We start from the raw sequence: 17,509 nt of genomic DNA, 5'->3' as shown, positions 1-17,509 counted from the left end.
TGTCCTGCAAACAACTAGAAAAGCACTAATCCCTTACCCAAAGGGTCAATTGTTCCAAATTTTCCAAAATTCTAATCTTTCCTGAGATTTAAGGCAAACTCTTAGCCCTGAACTTCTGTAAAATCAAAAACAAGCTATGCAATCCAATGGTACAATGAACAAGTAAACATTCCCATTCCAAAAGGGATGAATAAGCCAGGTCTGGTGCTGTATTTCTGTAATCCCAGCACTTGGGAGGTTAAAGCAGGAGGATCGTTGCAAGTTTGAGACCAGCTTGGGCTACAAAGTAAGCTCAAGGAAAGTAAGCTCAAGGCCAGCCTGAACTGCATGCATAGTAAGACCTTGTCTCAAAAAAAAGACAAAAGGGATGAACAGAGGAACAATCAGACTGAAGCAACCCTGAAACCCAGCAGGGCAAACATTAAGTCCTATAGCTCTGTATCTGGCATCCAGAGCATACAGGGGTAAAATGTCAGGTCCAAAGGGCTTGGGCAGCCCCATACCTGAAGTTTTTCCAGTTGGAGCATCATGACTTCTTTCTTAGAGTGACTCTATTCACAGCATGCAGCTTTCCATGTTCCTGGCTTCCATCTCCAACTTTCTAAGGTTTCCAGTGCACCTTTGGCTGTATTCTCACAGCTTCATATACTGCCCTCTCATAGGTTCCTTCCTGCCAGTTCCTCCTTTCAAATGTTGATGAAGTCCTTCCTGACCCAACAAGCCAGTAAAACCAACATTATATAGACCATGGCAAGGTCTACTGTAGGCTGGAGCAGTACTCAGGCCTCTTTGGACCATGGCTGCAATGGACTCTGAGGGCCTGGATGACTGAGCTCAATGAAATGAATCCCAGGAAACCAATTACCTATGAGGCCCTTCTTAGGCAGGTATCCCAGGGACTCTTTTTTCGTAAGAAAGGTTGATATTTTTACATCCCTGACCCTGCAATAGGCGGAGTCTTTCTGATTTCTGCGATACACTCAAGGTACCTTTCTTCCTGTCCCTCTACAAAGTATTGGTTTCTTTTTAATGGTACTAATCTCTTCAGCAACCATGTTTCCCTTGGTCCCAACTTTATACATGGTTCCTTCTGAGCCAAAATATAAGTTTTTCCATTTTTTTAGCTCTGCTTTCTTGCCCTGATTCTTACTACAAAGCTGGATAAAAGCAGCCAGTAATACTTATACTACAGCTTGAATATTAAGCTTGACATTTCATCACACTTATTAATTAGTCCACTGCTCTTAACCTCAGTCTCCTGCAAAGTCTCAAAACATTGGGATAATGTAGATAAGTTTTCTGCCACAGTGTAATATACATGGTGTCTTGGTTACTTTTCTCTGACACTCAAAACTAGGGAAGGAAAGGTTTATTTAGGTCACAGTTTGTGGAGGCTTCAGTCCATACTTGGCTGGCTCCAAGGCAGAGTGGCACATGGCAGAGGACAACAGTTCATGGCAGCGAAGACAGCAAAAGCAGCAAGAGCACAAGAGCAAGCAGCCTTTTTCCCTTCCTTACATGGTATGCAAACTATCTGCCCCAGGGCAGGTATGGCTCTCACACCCATAATCTCAGCATTGGACCATGAATCTATCATAAACTCTAGAAGCCAGTCCCATGAGGGCATAAGGCTTTGGGCAGACATTCAGAAACAAACCATACCATATGGCCTCTAATCCAACTGCCAATGGAGTCCTTGTTTCCAACTAAAACTGCTTGAGTCTGGCATTTATTGTCCACATTCCCATCAGAATTCTTGTGTTCTGATCTCTGACCAGAATCACCCATTACACTCTATTTAACATTGTATGGTCTCTAGCTCATATCTCCAAACCTTTCCCAACTCCTCCAGCAAACTAGTTCTAAAGGTTTCTAAACCACATGATCAAGTATAGTCACAGCAATGACTCCACTGTGGGTACCAATTTTTGGTTATTAGTCAGCTTTCTCATCACTGAGATACAATATCCAACACCTACAATTTAAAGTATGAAAGACTTAATTTGCTCATGGTTTCAGTCCATAATTGGCTGGCTCAAAGACAGAGACATCAAGGCCAAACGGTGTGGCAGAGCAAAGCTGCTTAGTTCATTGTGGCTGAGAAGGAGACCAGGAAGAGTACCCGAGCAGAAAGGCCAGGGACCAGATACAGACCCCCACGGTCATGTCCTCCACAATCTACTTCCTCCAACTAGACCCCACCTCCTAAGAGCCCATTCATCTATGAATTCATCAATAGGCTAAGCCATTGAGGAATTAGACACAGATCCAAAGGCAATGCCTCCATGACTCACCCATACACACCAAAAAGCCTGTTCCAATTTCTACCTAGATGGATCCCTAACCACCACAGATGTAATGGAAAAAAAATATTGGTTCTGTAAAAAACCTTCCTCTCCTAAATTAGTGGCAAAAGATGAGATGAGAAAGCTGACTATATTTTAGTAAGTTACTCTGTTTTCACTATTTTAACGCGCCCCCCCCCAAAAAAAAACAAACCATACAAATCCTTGTATACCTGTTTGGAGAATTTTGATGTTTTTCATTTGTCATTATAAAACCAAGAACAATTGTGTCATTTTTTGTATGCAGTTATTATATATAAGGCAACCTGTCATTAAGTAGCGCTGAACTTTGTTTTAAAATACTAGCTTTCCCTTCAAGTCAAGCATGTTGTTTAAATAAACTTATCTAAAATGAAAACAAAAAAACTGTAAGAGCTCACAATAATCAAAGAAAGAAATATAGTAGTATGATACCAGTTATGAAGAAAGCTATTTATATGAAGGAGAAGGGGATATTTAAAAAAATTATGATGTTATGTACATGTAAAAACTTTCCATGATTAATGTAATCATTATATACTGCAAATAAGTACCAATAAAAATAACACTTTAATAAAACAGTAAAGAGAATCATTCTCACCTTTGTATCCACCACTTCTATCAAGATGAAGACCAAACTCAGATGTAAGAGCTGTGTCTCGATCAAATAGCAACCTTTCAAATACAAAAAAAGGGCACAGATTATTATCTGGTTCCAGAAACAAAGACTAACATTTTAAGTGTCATTTTTTATTATACCTAAACTTTCTCAAATTCTTAGTTACATTGCTAATATTTCTCTTTAAAATATTATTTCAGAAATGTACTTTAATTAAAATCTTATTCAAGAAAAAAAATATTCATATAATCGTATTCATTTTTACAAATATTCTGTTATTGGTTTTGGTATTTGGGGATAAGTCATAAATACCTTTAATTTTGTTTAACAGACATAAAATGAGACTATTTGAGTGACTAGTTGTGGTGGTTTTTCTCCTTCATATTTCTCTATAAACCACAGAAAACTTAGATTAAAATCCCAGGGCTAATACCACAGGAACTATCACAATGTATCAACTGGGATCTCACTTTGTTATAAAGCTTTTGCAGAGCAGGAAAAACCACTAACAGAGTGAAAAGACAACCCACAGTGTGGGAAAATTTTTTTGCCAGTTGTTCCTCAAACAAAGGACTAATATCTAGACTATATAAAGAACTAAAAAAAAAAAAAAATCAGACCCCCCCCACCCCAGATTTAAAGGCCCAATTCAAAAATGGCATCTGAAATGAATGGATACTTCTCAGATGAAGCAGAAATGGCAAATAAATAAATATATAAAAAAATGTTCAACATCACTGGTCATTCAAGAGATGCAAATTAAAACAACACTAACTGGCGCATGCCTGTAATCCCAGCTGTTGGGAGGCTGAGGCAAGAGGATCGTTGCAAGTTTGAGGCCAGCATGGGCTACAAAGCGAGCTCAAGGCCAGCCTGAACTGCATAGCAAGACCTTGTCTCAAAAAGACCAAAAAAAAAAAAAAAAAAAAAAAACAAAAAAAAACCACCAAAAACAACAACACTGAGATTCCATCTCAATCCAGAAAGAATGACTATCACCAAGAAATCAACAATAACAAATGCTGGGAGGTTTGTGTGGGGGAAAAAGGAACGCTTCTCAACTGTTGGTAGGAGTGTAGACTGGTGCAACAACTGTGGAATCAGTGTGGTAATCCCTCAAAAAACTAAAACTAGAGGTTTCGTTCAACCCAGCTATTGCCCTTCTTGGCATCCTCTCTAAAGAATTAAAAGCATTATAGCACACAGACATATGCACACCCATATTTACACTAGCACAGTTTGTAATAGCTAAATCTTGGAAGCAGCCCAAATGCTCATCAACCAGTGAATGAAAAAGGCTTTTTTTTTTTAAATGCAATGGAGTACTACTCTACTATAAAGAAGGGTACATGTGAGCCATTTCTAGCTAGATGGATGCACTTTGAGACCATACTCTCAAGTGAAGTAAATCAGACATGTGGATAAATATCACAGGGTTTCTCTGGTGTGGGAAACTGAAAGTGTAAGTAAGGACCAAAATGTTATAACAGATATTGGAAAATGAGAAAAAAATGTTCAAATGAGAAGGGGGAAAAGAGGGAGGAAGGAAAGAAGGGACAAGAAAAAAGAATAGAAGGGAAAAATGGAAACAAAGCTTTTGTAAATAAAGTGGCTGAAGGGAGGGGAGGGGAATGGGAAGAAGCAGCAGCAAGATATACCATGTACAGGTGCAAAAATCTCCAAAATGAATGCTGCCACTATGTATAAAATGTACCAATAAAATAAAGATTTTTAAAAAATAAAACTCTAGAGCTAAAATTGGGTATATATTTTCATAACATACAGGGACAAATAGAATTCCTTTAATTTTTAAAGATTTACTTCTCACTGTGTTGGAGGTAAAACCAAGGTGACAGAAAAGATACAGTCAAACAGCTCTATATTCAATGAGGTACAGAACTAAGAAATAGTAATCATTCTCCATGATGAGTATGCTACTCCACAGACTTAAACATTTATCTTTCTGTTTAAAAAATAAGCAAAGGACTTGAATAGACATTTCTGCAAAGAGGAAGTGAAAATAGACAGTAAGTATGTGTAAAGATGCTTAACATCACTAATCATTAGAGAAATACAAATCAAAACCACAATTAGATAACATTTCCCATGCACAGAAATGGCTGTTATAAATTTTAAAAATTTTTTTAAAATAGAAAAACAAACCTCAGCAAGAATGTGAAAGAACTGGAATTCATAACACGGCTGGTGGGAATATAAAATGGCTGTTTCTCAAAAAATTAAAATCTATGGCTGTTTCTCAAAAAATTAACCAGAATTTCCATTTGAGCTAGTAATCCCCTAAGAGTATATACATAAAAAAACTGAAAGCAGGGAGCTGAGCAGAATTTATATACCTATGTTCATGGAACGATTATTCCCAATAGCCAAAAGGTGCAAACAAACCAAATGTCTACCAATGGACACATGGATAAATATGATATATATGTATAATACAAAATTATTCTGCCTTAAAAAGAAATGCAGATATAAGCTACAACTTAGATGAACCTTACGCTAAGTGAAAAAGCTAGACACTAAGGGACAAATATTACATGGTTCCATTCATATGATGTACCTAGAGTAGTCGAATTCATAGATAGAAGGTAAAGTGGGGGATATCATAGGCAAAAGTACAGGGGAGTGACTTCTCATAGTTTAATGAGCATAGAGTTTGGGGGAGTGAAAAGGTTCTGGAGATAGTGGTAATGGCTGCAGAACAATGTGAATGTCCTCAATGCCATTAATTTGTACACTTAAAATGGTTATAATGGGAAATTTTATATAAATTTTACTACAATGCAAATAAAGTAAAATAAATTTTCAGAACCCAAGAATGCAAAAGTGAATCATCTCTACTAAGTAATATGTACTTTGGAGCTGAGGGTTTTTGTTTGTTTACTTACCTAATCATGTTTCCTTTTACTACTTTTATGGAAAATTTCAAATTTCCAACACCAACTCTGCCCCCTGCCGGTCTCCCACTGAAGTATTCTAAAGCTAATCATGAACATTAATTCATTTTATATGGAAATATGCTGGTATATAACTCATATAAAATTCTTTTGTAATGTAACCACAATTATCATACTTTTCAAAACAGTCATAAGTATTATACCTAAAAGTCAATAATTACTTAATAATATTAAATTTAATCTTTGGTAAGCAGCCTCTAAAATAACTCCTCATATGTTTGCCCTATGTGATCCCTTCCCTTGAGTATGAGCTCTACCCAGTGATATATCTAATAAACAGAATAGAACAAATACAATGGGATATTACTTCTGAGACTAGATCACAAAAAGACATTAGCTTCCATTTTGTTTTCCCTCTTATTCACTCAACTTTTCCTTCTGATGGATGCCGCCTTGTCACTTTGTAAACTGTCCTATGGAAAAGTCTACAGGAAAAGTATGAACAGCCAGAAGCTCAAGGTGGCCTCAGGTCTCAACAGCCAGAGATAAACTAAGACCTCAGCCCAATAGTCAGCAAGAACTAAATCCTGCAACTACCACAAGGGAAGTCAGTCTGCCTTAGTGAAGCCTGTAGACAAATGCAGTGCTGGCTAATATTTTGAATGCAACCTTTGAGAGGTTAGGTATCCTGAGCCAGATAACTCAATTAAGCCATGCCTGGGTCCCTAACCCGAATAAACTACAAGATAATGTGTTTATTGGCTTAAGAAATTGAATTTTAAAATAAGTTGTTACATAACAATAGAAAAGTAAAAAATAATGAACTGTATATTAAAAAATGAAATCCTGACAAGCATGGTGGCGCATGCCCAGCCAGCACTTGGAAGGCAGAGACAGGAGGCTCACCTCGAGTTCAAGGCCAACCTGGGCTACATAAGCAAGTTCAAGGCCAGCCTGCACTAAATGGTGAGACCCTGTCTCAAATAAAACACACACAAAAAAATCCACATTTCTCCAATTTTCTCTCCTTATAATTATTTTATTCAATTCATGATCCAAAAAAGGTATCAAGGTATATACTAACACTTGATTTCTATGTCTTTTAAGTATCTTTAAAAATCTTTTATCTATCTTTCCCTCTGCCCCTGTAATTTGTTGAAACTGAGCTGTTTTTCCTAGTTTCCCACACATAAAATTGCTGATTATATGTCACTTAGTATGTTCTTTCTCTTCTATTTTTCTTGTAAAATGGTAATTACAGATTTGATATAATTAAAGTTCACATTCGGAGGGCATGTGTTATTAATTGGATTTAAAATGTTCCCCAAAACCCATGAGCTAAACGAAGGGTTTCTTTTGGTCAGTTTTCCCATCTCTGGGACATAATACCTGACACTCAACTTAAAGAAAAAAATTTTAATTTGGCTCATAGTTTCATGAGATTCAGTCCATGGTTATCTGGCTCCAAGGCAGAAACAACACTTAGAAGGATGCTGAATAGCTAGGTTGCTCATTTCATGGCAGCCAGGAAGCAGAGCAGGGGAACATCACCAGATAGAGAAAAGAGGCACAGTACCCAAGGTTATGCCTCCATGACCCACCAAGACACACACAGAAGTATGTTTTATTAATATCCCAGGTGTTTCTTAATCCAATCAAGTTGACATATCTCAATTAATGGTCTCAGGCTTACTTGGCCAGTTGTCAGACTTTTTGCTGACTGGACCATGAGAATTCTAACCACATCAAGTTGATTAATATATTGACATTATAATTTGATGGCACTGGATGTGACAGAAACAGAAGGTGGGACCCAGTTGAATATAGTGGATCATTGGGGCATGGAAGAACTGGAGAATAATGGAACTTCTATATCTTCTCTGTGCTAGTAATTATACATCTATGTCTCCAAATTCAGAATTGTGTCTGGTCTGGACTATATCTGGTCCCCCGCCCCTTCCTCTCTGGTTCTTTCCTGTTCTCTATTTCCTGGTTGCCAAGAGGTGAACAGTTTTTCTCTGTCATACCCTTCTACTATGATATTTCTGCCTCACCACAGGCCTAAAATCAGTGAAGCCAGCTGACCATGATCTGAAACCATGATTCAAACAAATCTTTCCTCCTTAAATTGTTTTTCTCAGGTATTTTGTCACAACAGCACAAAGCTAACACACCATGTACTTCTAACAACAGAAAACAAGAGTATGGTTGTTACTGTTTGTGATATTAGTGGTCACTGAGACCATTGCACAGGTCCATTCATTATTTCATTAGGAATATGTAAGTATATAAATTTAGCATTCTTTCTTAATTACTGGAAATATGTATCTTTAAAAAACTCTTACTCATCAATTTATCAATAATTACCCTTAGTTGAGTCATTTTACTCAACAGATATTCAGGTAGTCTACACAGGAAAAGTAAGACAAACTTGTCTTGATAAGCTTTCAGAATAAAATAGTTTTTTTTTATAAAGACTACTAGGAACCTACAGATTTAAACTGCCATTATTATTCTCATCAGTGATCAAACGGTCCCATCTTTACCTACTAAGAGCTTCTTTGAAGGGCTAGTCATTTGTTATGGACTAAGTTATATACCTCCAAAATTTATATGTTGAAATCTTAACCCCTAATGTGATTATTCTTAGAGAAAAGGCCATTAAAGTGTAACTGGTGAAGTCATGAGGACCTCATGTAATGTGACTGGGGTCCTTAGAAGAGAGAGAAAGACACCGGAAATGTCCACATAAGGACACAAGGAGAAAGCACTATCTATAAACCAAGTAGAAAGGCCTCAGAAGAAATAGTGGACTTGTGGCCTCCAGAATTGTGACAAAATTACTTTACAATGTTTAATCCAAGTCTACAGAGTCATTTCAAGGCAGCGCAAGAAAACTGATAGCACCACTAGCCCTTACTAGTTTCTGAGTATAAAATAATCCAGGGTAATGTCATAGTACCTTAGGCATCAATCTGGTCATTCTCGTGGAGACTAAAATACCAGATTACAGAAGAAAGTTATTTTGCAATTCTTTATGTCTTTAGAATATATCTTGTTTGGCATCTATAACTAAGTTTTATAAAAGGCATATAAAATAATTCCTTTTCATGTACTTATGACACCAAGTGAATATATAATTGGGTTCTTATTTTTGCTTTTCAGGAATTTTTTCATGTTAATTTAATTTTGCCTTAAATTACATAAAACATTTACATTGTTCCAAAGACAAATACATAAGCTCTATTCAGATCTAGAGATTCTTCTGTCCCTCTCCATTTACCTACCTGCTCTCTTTTTCTCCATTCTTTTTAATTATATTGTTTATCCCGCCAATATTTCCTTGTTTGTTGGTTTGGCTTTTTTTTGGTACCAGGAATTGAACTCGGGACCTTGTGATTGCTTGCCAGACAGGCACTTATGCCACTGAGCTATATCTCCGGAAAGGTAGGAAGACATGAGTAATACTGATTGTTTTTTTTTTTTGGTCTTTTTGAGGCAGGGTCTCACTATGCAGTTCAGGCTGGCCTTGAGCTCACTTTGTATCTCAGGCTCGTCTCGAACTTGTGACAATCCTCCTGCCTCAGCCTCCCAAGTGGTGGGATTACGGGCGTGTGCCACCACACTCTATATATTAATTGTAATTCTTTTTTATTTTTTGGTACCAGGAATCGAACTCATGACCTCGTGCTTGCCGGGCAGGCACATGTTGCTGACCTACAACCCCAGCTATTTTCCTTTTTTTTTTTTAGTACAGGGACTCAAACTCAGGACCTTATGCTTGCAAGGCAGAGGCTTTACTGCTGAACTATCTCCCTCGCCCATTAAATTATTTTCTTTGGGGCTGGGGATTTAGCTCAGGGGCACAGCACCTGCCTGGCAAGCGTGAGGTTGTGAGTTTGATTGCCGGTACCAGAAAAAAACAAAAACAAACAAACAAACAAAAAATTATTTTCTTTTTTTTGTTACCAGAAATCGAACTCAGGACCTTGCATTTGCCAGGGAAGCACTTGTACTACTGAGCTGTAATACACGAAGGTGTCCTCAGATAAGCACTAACATTAGACAGATACCTTTCTCTCCTTTTCCTTAACAATATATCTAATAGATCAATTGCTCTAAAGGGTAGAGATACACTTCACTGTTTTTCTTAATTCATATCATCCCAGTATGCAGATTATTAACCAATTTTAAAACCTTACAGATGATTTAGAAGTAAAAAACATTTAGTCATAAAATTTATACAGCTAAATCTTGTATTTTCCATACCCAAACACGAACATACACCACAGACATTAGAAAAAAAAAGGTTACTTAGAAAAAACTACTCTAAAAAATCCCAAACTTCCTAAAAGTTTTCAGGAATAACAAATAAACAATAAAAAGGACTATACTTTTCTAATGCACTCTGAAAAGTAGAGGCTCCCACTATAAGGGGAAAAAGCATCTTTGTTCACTTAATTCTATGAGCCTTTACTAAGGATCAAAAATTTATTACTCAAATATGAATGATACCAGTACTGAAATTCATTTAAGAAGTAAAAATGTATTAACCTTAATGTTCCTAAAAGTCAGTGCTATTTTTACCTCTCAAAGTTTTTGAGTTTTTAAAAAATTTAAAACACAAAATGGACAAAAGGGTAATAATGAAACTGTTCTATATCTTGACTGAGGTAGTAGTTACATAATTACATGTGTTCAAACTCAGAATCGTATACTAATGAAGCCAACTTTATTGTATGTAAAATATCACCTTGATAAGTAGCATAACCAAAATAACACTTTGCCCTAAGAATTAACTTTGAGCTAAAGGCAAAAATTTTGTATGTGGTTTTGGGGACTGATCCCAGGGCCTTTGCACTGAGTTACATCCCAAATGCCTCCTTATTTTATTTTGAGACACGGTCTCACTAATTTGCTCAGGTTTGGGTCAAATTTGCAATCCTGCCGTAGCCTCCCAGAGCACTGGGATTGTAAGCATGTGCAACCACACCCACATTGAGCTAAAGACAATTTGAAAATAGGCAATGCAAGAAAGGCATTATTACCTTTTCTTTTTCTTCCTGAAAAGTTTTATTTCATTTAAATGAAAAATGCAGCTTCTAAAACATGGAACATGTCTTAGTTACTTTTCTTGTTGCTGACACATAATACTCAATACCCAAAGTTAAAGGAGAAAGGTTTATTCCAGATCACAGTGTGTAGAGGTTGCAGTCCATAGTTGGCTACCGGCTCCAAGACAGGGCACCAAAGCAGAGGGGCATCACAGAAGACAAACAGTCCATGGCAAGTAAAAGGTAGCAAAGCCTCGAAGTAGCAACCAATTAAGTGAAGCACCCTTAATCTCAGCAACACAATTTTAATCCCAGCATCACACATGTAATCCCAGCAGCACATACCCTAGATCCAGCCATTTTCCAAAACCCCACCTATGAGTGCATGAAGTTTTGAGAAGACATCTAGATACAGGCCAATAACAGGAGATAATAATTCCCAGATAAAATATTCCCTTCTTTTAAAAGAAAAGAAACATTTTTTGATTGGGAGAAATAGCCTAGACAACTCTATACAAACAGACCTTAACTGTTTTCCTTTTGCCTTCCTACATCATTTGGTTACTTTTCCACAATTGTTTCATGTTCACCCTAATAAAGAAGTATATAGGCTTTGCAACTTCTTTAGGGCTTTATTTTCCTATGAAAGCTCCTTTGTCATATAAAATTTATCCTAAGTTCATACCCTTTACACCCATGACAATTTAATTCTCAGGTCCAACTGGTACCCTAAGAAAGAAGAGGTAGAATTTGTGCCAACATATTACAGTCAACCAAAAGGGAAAGCAAAAGAAAGGAAGAATACAGAGATCAATATTCTGATGTGAACTTATTATAATAAAATTACCAAGATGTTTTGCTGAACTATACAACTGATTGTAAAGTTTATATGGTAAAATAAATAACAATAAGCCAACAACTTTTAAAAATAGGAAACTAAGGAGGTAATGACCTCCTAATATGTTAAAATGTTTTCTGATAATCATCTAAAACATTAAATATTTTGATATATTTTAAAATATGATACAGGCATGTAAAGTAATAGATCAATAAGCAGAATGAAACCTCCCAGATAAATTCACATACATAAAGGAATGTGGTATGTTAAAGAGATGGCATCTCAAACCAGTAAAGGAAATGATGGGATTTTTAAAATGATATTGAGACAATGAAGGACATGGCTAGACAGTAATTACATCCATACTTCACATTCCAAAAAGTTCCATATGAATCAAAGATCTAAGTATTAAAAAATAAAACAAAAAGTAATAGAAGAAACTATTAGGAAGGACTCTTTTATAATCGTGGTAGAAAGCCTTTTTAATTATGAGACCAAACCCCAAAAATTCAATTATAAAAGATCACAAACACCCCTACTTTTTTACAGAGTGCATGCTTTTATTTTTAGAAAATAGTGTTATATACGTTCTCAAACATACATACATTTAAAACACCTCTGGAAGGATACCAAAAAATTACTTATTCATGTTCATTATGCATTGGTAAACCAAATATACATTGGTTTGCCTGTGGGGAATGGAAAACTGAGTGGCTAAGGGAACAGTGATGAGGGGGACATTTAGACTTTCTATATTATTTTTATATACCCTCACATTATGTTTTGAATTTTGAACCATGTAAAGGTACTATCTATTCAAAAACACCATAGGAAATGTAGGCAATAAAAAGCATAAAAAAAAAAAAACCCTCTATTTCTACCTGTGTTAAGACTTCAGTGTATCTTTTCAGCTTTTTTTTAGAGGTTTGTGTACAACTATCAACTCTTCTACAAAGGTTAGATAAATTGTACAGTTTTGGAAGCTGTATCTTTCACATATTTAAACATTTACAATATTATTAAAATTCTTCCCCAAAGCATTAAATATTGATATATTGATCATAAGGATATATCATAATTTAAGCATTATATAATTCTCAATCAGTATATATTTTTAAATTTTTGTTTTTGCACATAACTCTGAGATAATTTTCTTATAAGTAAATTATTGGGTTTTTTTTTTTCACTATTTTCTTAAAGAAGGAGTTGAGGCTATGTTTAGTCCTACAAGGAAAATGAAGACTAGTATGGTAGTCATGTTCTCATCACTGAGACACAGTGCACACACCCACAATTTAAAAGAGGAGAGGTTTATTTTGGTTTGTTTTTCAGTTCCTAGTTCCAAGGTAGGACAGCATAACAGAGGGGAGTGCTGGACAGGAAGCAGAGAGAAAGGAAAAGCCAGGGAGGTAGATAAACTCTTTCAGGATTTACAATGACCCACCTCCTCCCACCTGTGGACACCAAATCAGGGGTAGCCCTACATAATCCAATCACCTTCCAAAGTGCCTGAAGCTTTGGGGATCCAAAAAATTACTTATTCATGTTCAGTCAACAAATCAACTAAAAACAGAACCTTAATTTACTGATGCTTAGTCAAACCATTATTCCACATCAATAACTAATACCCCAAAGTCACTGAATACTTTTGATGGATTCAGGACTTCAATAAAGAACTATAACTTGGGAATATTAGGAAGATAAAATATTGAGAAGTGTTAACTATAAAACAGAGAAGGAAAATTAACTGGTCAAATTAAAAGGAAAAGCTTCAGGTAAAATCTGATCCAAGATCTGAAGCAGTTTTCACTGCTTAGTTGAAAGTAAAATTAAAATTTTTATGACAATTAAAATTCACGTTTGACACGATCAAAATGTTGCCAGCAACAAGGTCCTCAACAGAATGGAAATGACAAAGGACAAAGTAGTTTATGCAGTTTGAAAAACTGAGAGGAAAAAAAATAAATATAAGTTCAGTGATTTCGGGAACAATGTCACAAGGTCTAACATTTATGTCACTGAAGTGTCAGAAGAAAAGAAATTGATATAGAAAACTATATTTTTTGTTTGTTTGTTTTTGGTTTTTCTCTGGTACCGGGAACCGAACTCACGACCTTGAGCTTGCCAGGCAGGCGCTTTGCCGCTGAGCTAAATCCCCAGCCCCAAGAAAACTATATTTTAAAAAATGACAGAAAACTTTCTGAACTTGACATGAAAGACATGAGTTTACAGGTTCATCATGCTCCATGAGCCCTAAAGAGGGAAAACACAAAGAAAGTCGTGCCTATCGTAATCAAACTTCTGAGAATGAAAGATAAAAAATTTTGAAAGCAGAGGGAAAAAAAAGCGAATAGCAATTCAAATGAGTGGGTGCATGGACGCTTGAATATAAGGGGGTGGCACAGAACATATTTTCATCCCTGTTTCCTCTTTTGCTACTCCCCACTACACATTTTACAATTCTATAGGGTTGAACTGTTGGTCTCACCTCTACACCTTTACCCACGTAGTTTCTTGTCTAAGAACACAGCCATTTCCTCATCTGGCTAATTCCTCATGCACCTCTCAGCTTCTATTCAGAAGTCAACCCTAGCAAACTCTGACAATGACCTAGGTTGAACTAAGAGTCCCTTTGGGCTCCTAAACAACCCTGGACACATCTCCATCCCTGGACTTCCCGCATTACAATGAAATAATCTTCTGACGTATTTTTTTCCTGTCCTGAACGTTTCTCGAAGGTAAAAACCGCAGTCTTTAAATTTTCTTCCAGCATGTAGCCCAGAGAACACGCTCAAAAAAGACCAACTTTTTAAAAATTCCAATACGTAAAAGAGTGCTAGGAATCCGTTTCCCCATCACACATTCTCCTGAGAGAAATTCTAAAGCAGAAAGTACCAGAAAATTCAGACCCTAGACTTCCTGCCCATGCAGTAGTACTCCCTGCCCCACTGTAGGAGGAAAAGCTTTTGGTGAATGCCAAAACCATCCACAGTGTACCTCACATCGCCCCTGGCCAGGATGAATGAGGGCCAATGGCGCCCACTGCTTTCCACATCCAGACGCTGCCCCTCCCCCCGCTCCAGCCCACGCCACTCAACCCCGCGGACCCAGCTCCAGGGCCACACCGCGCGGGGGTCACCTTCTCCAGGGCAGCTCCTCATCTTCCAGGTCGCTGTCTGCCACTGAGCCCTCGATCACGGTTTCGTCACTGTCCCAGTCAGGAACCTGGGCGCCTCCCTCCATCTTTGCCCCAACTTAAGGTCTTTTTAAACTCTCAGAGAACTTGCCCTTTCTCGCAAACAAAATGGTGCTTTGCGGGCCCGCGGAAATTCAGAGTTTAAAAGCACTAACAAAATTTGTGGTAATAGCCAGGCCTCGCCGGGCAGTTGAGCGAACTGAGGGCAGTCAGCGTCGAGAGGTCGACGGCCCCTGGAGAATGTGGCGTCCCTCTGAGGCACTGCGGGGCTTCACCCAGATGAACGACCTGCAGGCGCGCCTCAGGCCCTGCGGCCTGGTGGTGCTCTGCTTCCCGTGCAACCAGTCCGGACACCAGGAGAACGCCAAGAACGAAGAGATCCTGCACTTCCTCAAATATGTCCGGCCCGGTGGTGGGTTCAAGCCCAACGTCACGCTCTTCGGGAAGTGTGAGGTGAACCGGATCAAAGCGCACCCGCTCTTCTGCAGAATCGCCGCGTCGCCTGCAGGAAGCAGCTGTGCGCGCGGCGTGCAAGACCGCGCTGCGCGAGGCCCCGCCCCCTGGCCCCCGCGGCCGGAAGTGTCGGGTAGCGCGCGCACTGTGGGTTTCCGGTCCACTTCAAGGGTGGCTTTGCTGCCCCTTGTCTGTGTGGTTTTGCCCTGTTTCTTGGCTGGGTGACAAGGGAACGGGGTTTGCTGTTGCAGGGACCAGAAAAACAGCTACGCCGCACTCATACCCTGGGCCAAGTCCGGGCGTCAGATCTCCTACAGTGTAGCTGGTGCTTATGATCCTGATCCAGAAGAGCCATCAGCCCCCACTCGCCCGCTCCAGCGGTTCCAGTCTCAATCCCTGGTCTCAGTCGGGTGGGCGTTCTAAAACCAGAGTGGGTGCTCGACCCAGAGTGATTTTGTAGTCCCACCAGTCAATCTACCAGGCACTTCCTTTCACTTAATCCCTTTGGCGCTCCATCCCGAAGGGTTTGGGAAGATAGGCAAAGTGTGTGTTTACTAGAAGCTTTGAATTCAACTTAATCTAATTAGTGTGTTTGTATTTTTCCCTCTTTAATCCTGAACCTCAGCTTGTGTAAGGAAGACAGTATAATGGCAATATTTTCCCTCTTTATCAAATTTTAGAAATAATAGTGCTGCCTAGCAACCTCCAAAAGTAGTTATTTTCTTGGTGAAGTGCTAGAATTTTGCGTATTTGATGTGTTTCAATCTACTTGAAAGTTTTAAAACTACATTGAGGCTCTGCCTAAGTAGTAAGTTTTACCGCATTTCAGTAAATAAGTTTTAATTGCCTAGTGCCACCTGATGTTTTAAATGGGTAAATGCAATCTGTAATCTTAGCACAGCTAAGAAATTTCTCAAGAAAACATATACCTGTGGCTAAGCTGCGTTATACTAACTTAAAACAAAACCAACTGAGCTTACACTTGCCAAGCAAGAGGAAGGTTCAAGACAAGACTGAGTGACTTTCCTGTAGCAAATATTTACTATTCATCTTGCAATTTCTAATGCCTAGCACATACTAAATCTTTAAAACTTTGTTAAGTAAGTGAACAGAACTAGAGTTTTCTGACTCTAGGGTTCACTGCCCTTATAATTGCATGGAGTGACTTTCTCACTACTTTTTCTTTGTATTATTTAAATCGATATTTAAGTCACTGCTGTCTAAAACACATGATTGGTGAAAAAACATGGTTGGTAGTTGCTTACTATTAAACTTAGTAGCCTGGTATGGTGGCGCACATCTGTAACCCCAGCACTTGGGAGGCTGAGGCAGGAGGATTGTTTCGAGTTCGAGATCAGCCTGGGGTACAAAGTGAGCTCAAGGCCAGCCTCAACTGCATAGTGAGACCCTGTCTCAAAAAGAACCCCCAAATAAATAAATAAATAAATAAACAGTAAAACATTCTTTACCTCAACTCTGTAAGTAAGCAGAACAACAATAAATAAGTAAAGAACTAGACCTCTGTTCTCTTCACACTTGTTCACCTACACTGTGTCCTACAAACTTAAATTGCACCTAAATTCTTATCGACTGCTCATCCACCCTTGTGATGGTCCCAGCTGTGCCTCCTCAGTAGTGGAGGATGCATATTCCGCAAAGGCTGGTCCAGAGGGCTTGGAGGTTACTTTCTACTGATAACAGCCCTTGCTGGAAGCATCTAGTGATTCAATCTGGGTGCAGAAAAGTTCTGGGCCTGAAATTCAGATTCCTTTTCTAAAATATTCTCCCTTTTAGCAAAAAAGAGTCAGTTATTTTTGCATCTCTGGTCCTTTTATTCAAAAGCATTGCCAATATGCAAAGCATAAAGAAGGAATTGCAGAGATGAGCCTCATAATGCCAGTGATTTTTAAAGGAAAGCAATCACAATTTTTAAAATTAATTTGTAAAGAAAATTTTTTTGTTTTTATAAAATTCGAAATTGCAGTTCAGGGGCGAAATGAAAAATGGACGGAGCAACTTTGTTAGAAATACAGGCTCAAACCCAATTCAAACTCTTTTAAGTAGGATGAGTTGAGTTATAAAACTGAACTAGGGGCTGGGGATTTAGCTCAGC

At 38.1% G+C, this 17,509-nt stretch overlaps 2 protein-coding genes across 2 annotated transcripts in view; one reads left to right on the top strand and one right to left on the bottom strand.

Annotated features, from left to right (window-relative positions):
* Ankrd31 (ankyrin repeat domain 31) overlaps positions 1-15,305 on the bottom strand; it is a 164,505-nt gene extending 149,200 nt beyond the window's left edge. Inside the window, exons 1-2 of the mRNA XM_013514798.1 lie at positions 14,887-15,305; positions 2,926-2,999 (exon numbers count right to left, since the gene is read on the bottom strand). Coding sequence (XP_013370252.1) covers positions 2,926-2,999; positions 14,887-14,990 — 178 coding nt within the window. The 5' untranslated portion in view covers positions 14,991-15,305. The remainder of the gene's footprint in view (positions 1-2,925; positions 3,000-14,886) is intronic.
* On the top strand, positions 15,046-15,621 carry LOC102028657 (glutathione peroxidase 3-like). The gene has a single exon (XM_013514780.1). It carries the CDS (start codon positions 15,052-15,054, stop codon positions 15,619-15,621), a length of 570 nt encoding a protein of 189 aa, XP_013370234.1. The 5' UTR covers positions 15,046-15,051.
* Positions 15,622-17,509: the final 1,888 nt, after the last annotated feature.

Source organism: Chinchilla lanigera, unplaced genomic scaffold (assembly GCF_000276665.1).
Source record: "Chinchilla lanigera isolate Chin_1 unplaced genomic scaffold, ChiLan1.0 scaffold00024, whole genome shotgun sequence".
Lineage (NCBI taxonomy): Eukaryota > Metazoa > Chordata > Mammalia > Rodentia > Chinchillidae > Chinchilla > Chinchilla lanigera.
Note: the sequence above shows the minus strand (reverse complement) of the source record. Positions and strands in the feature narration are given on the sequence as shown.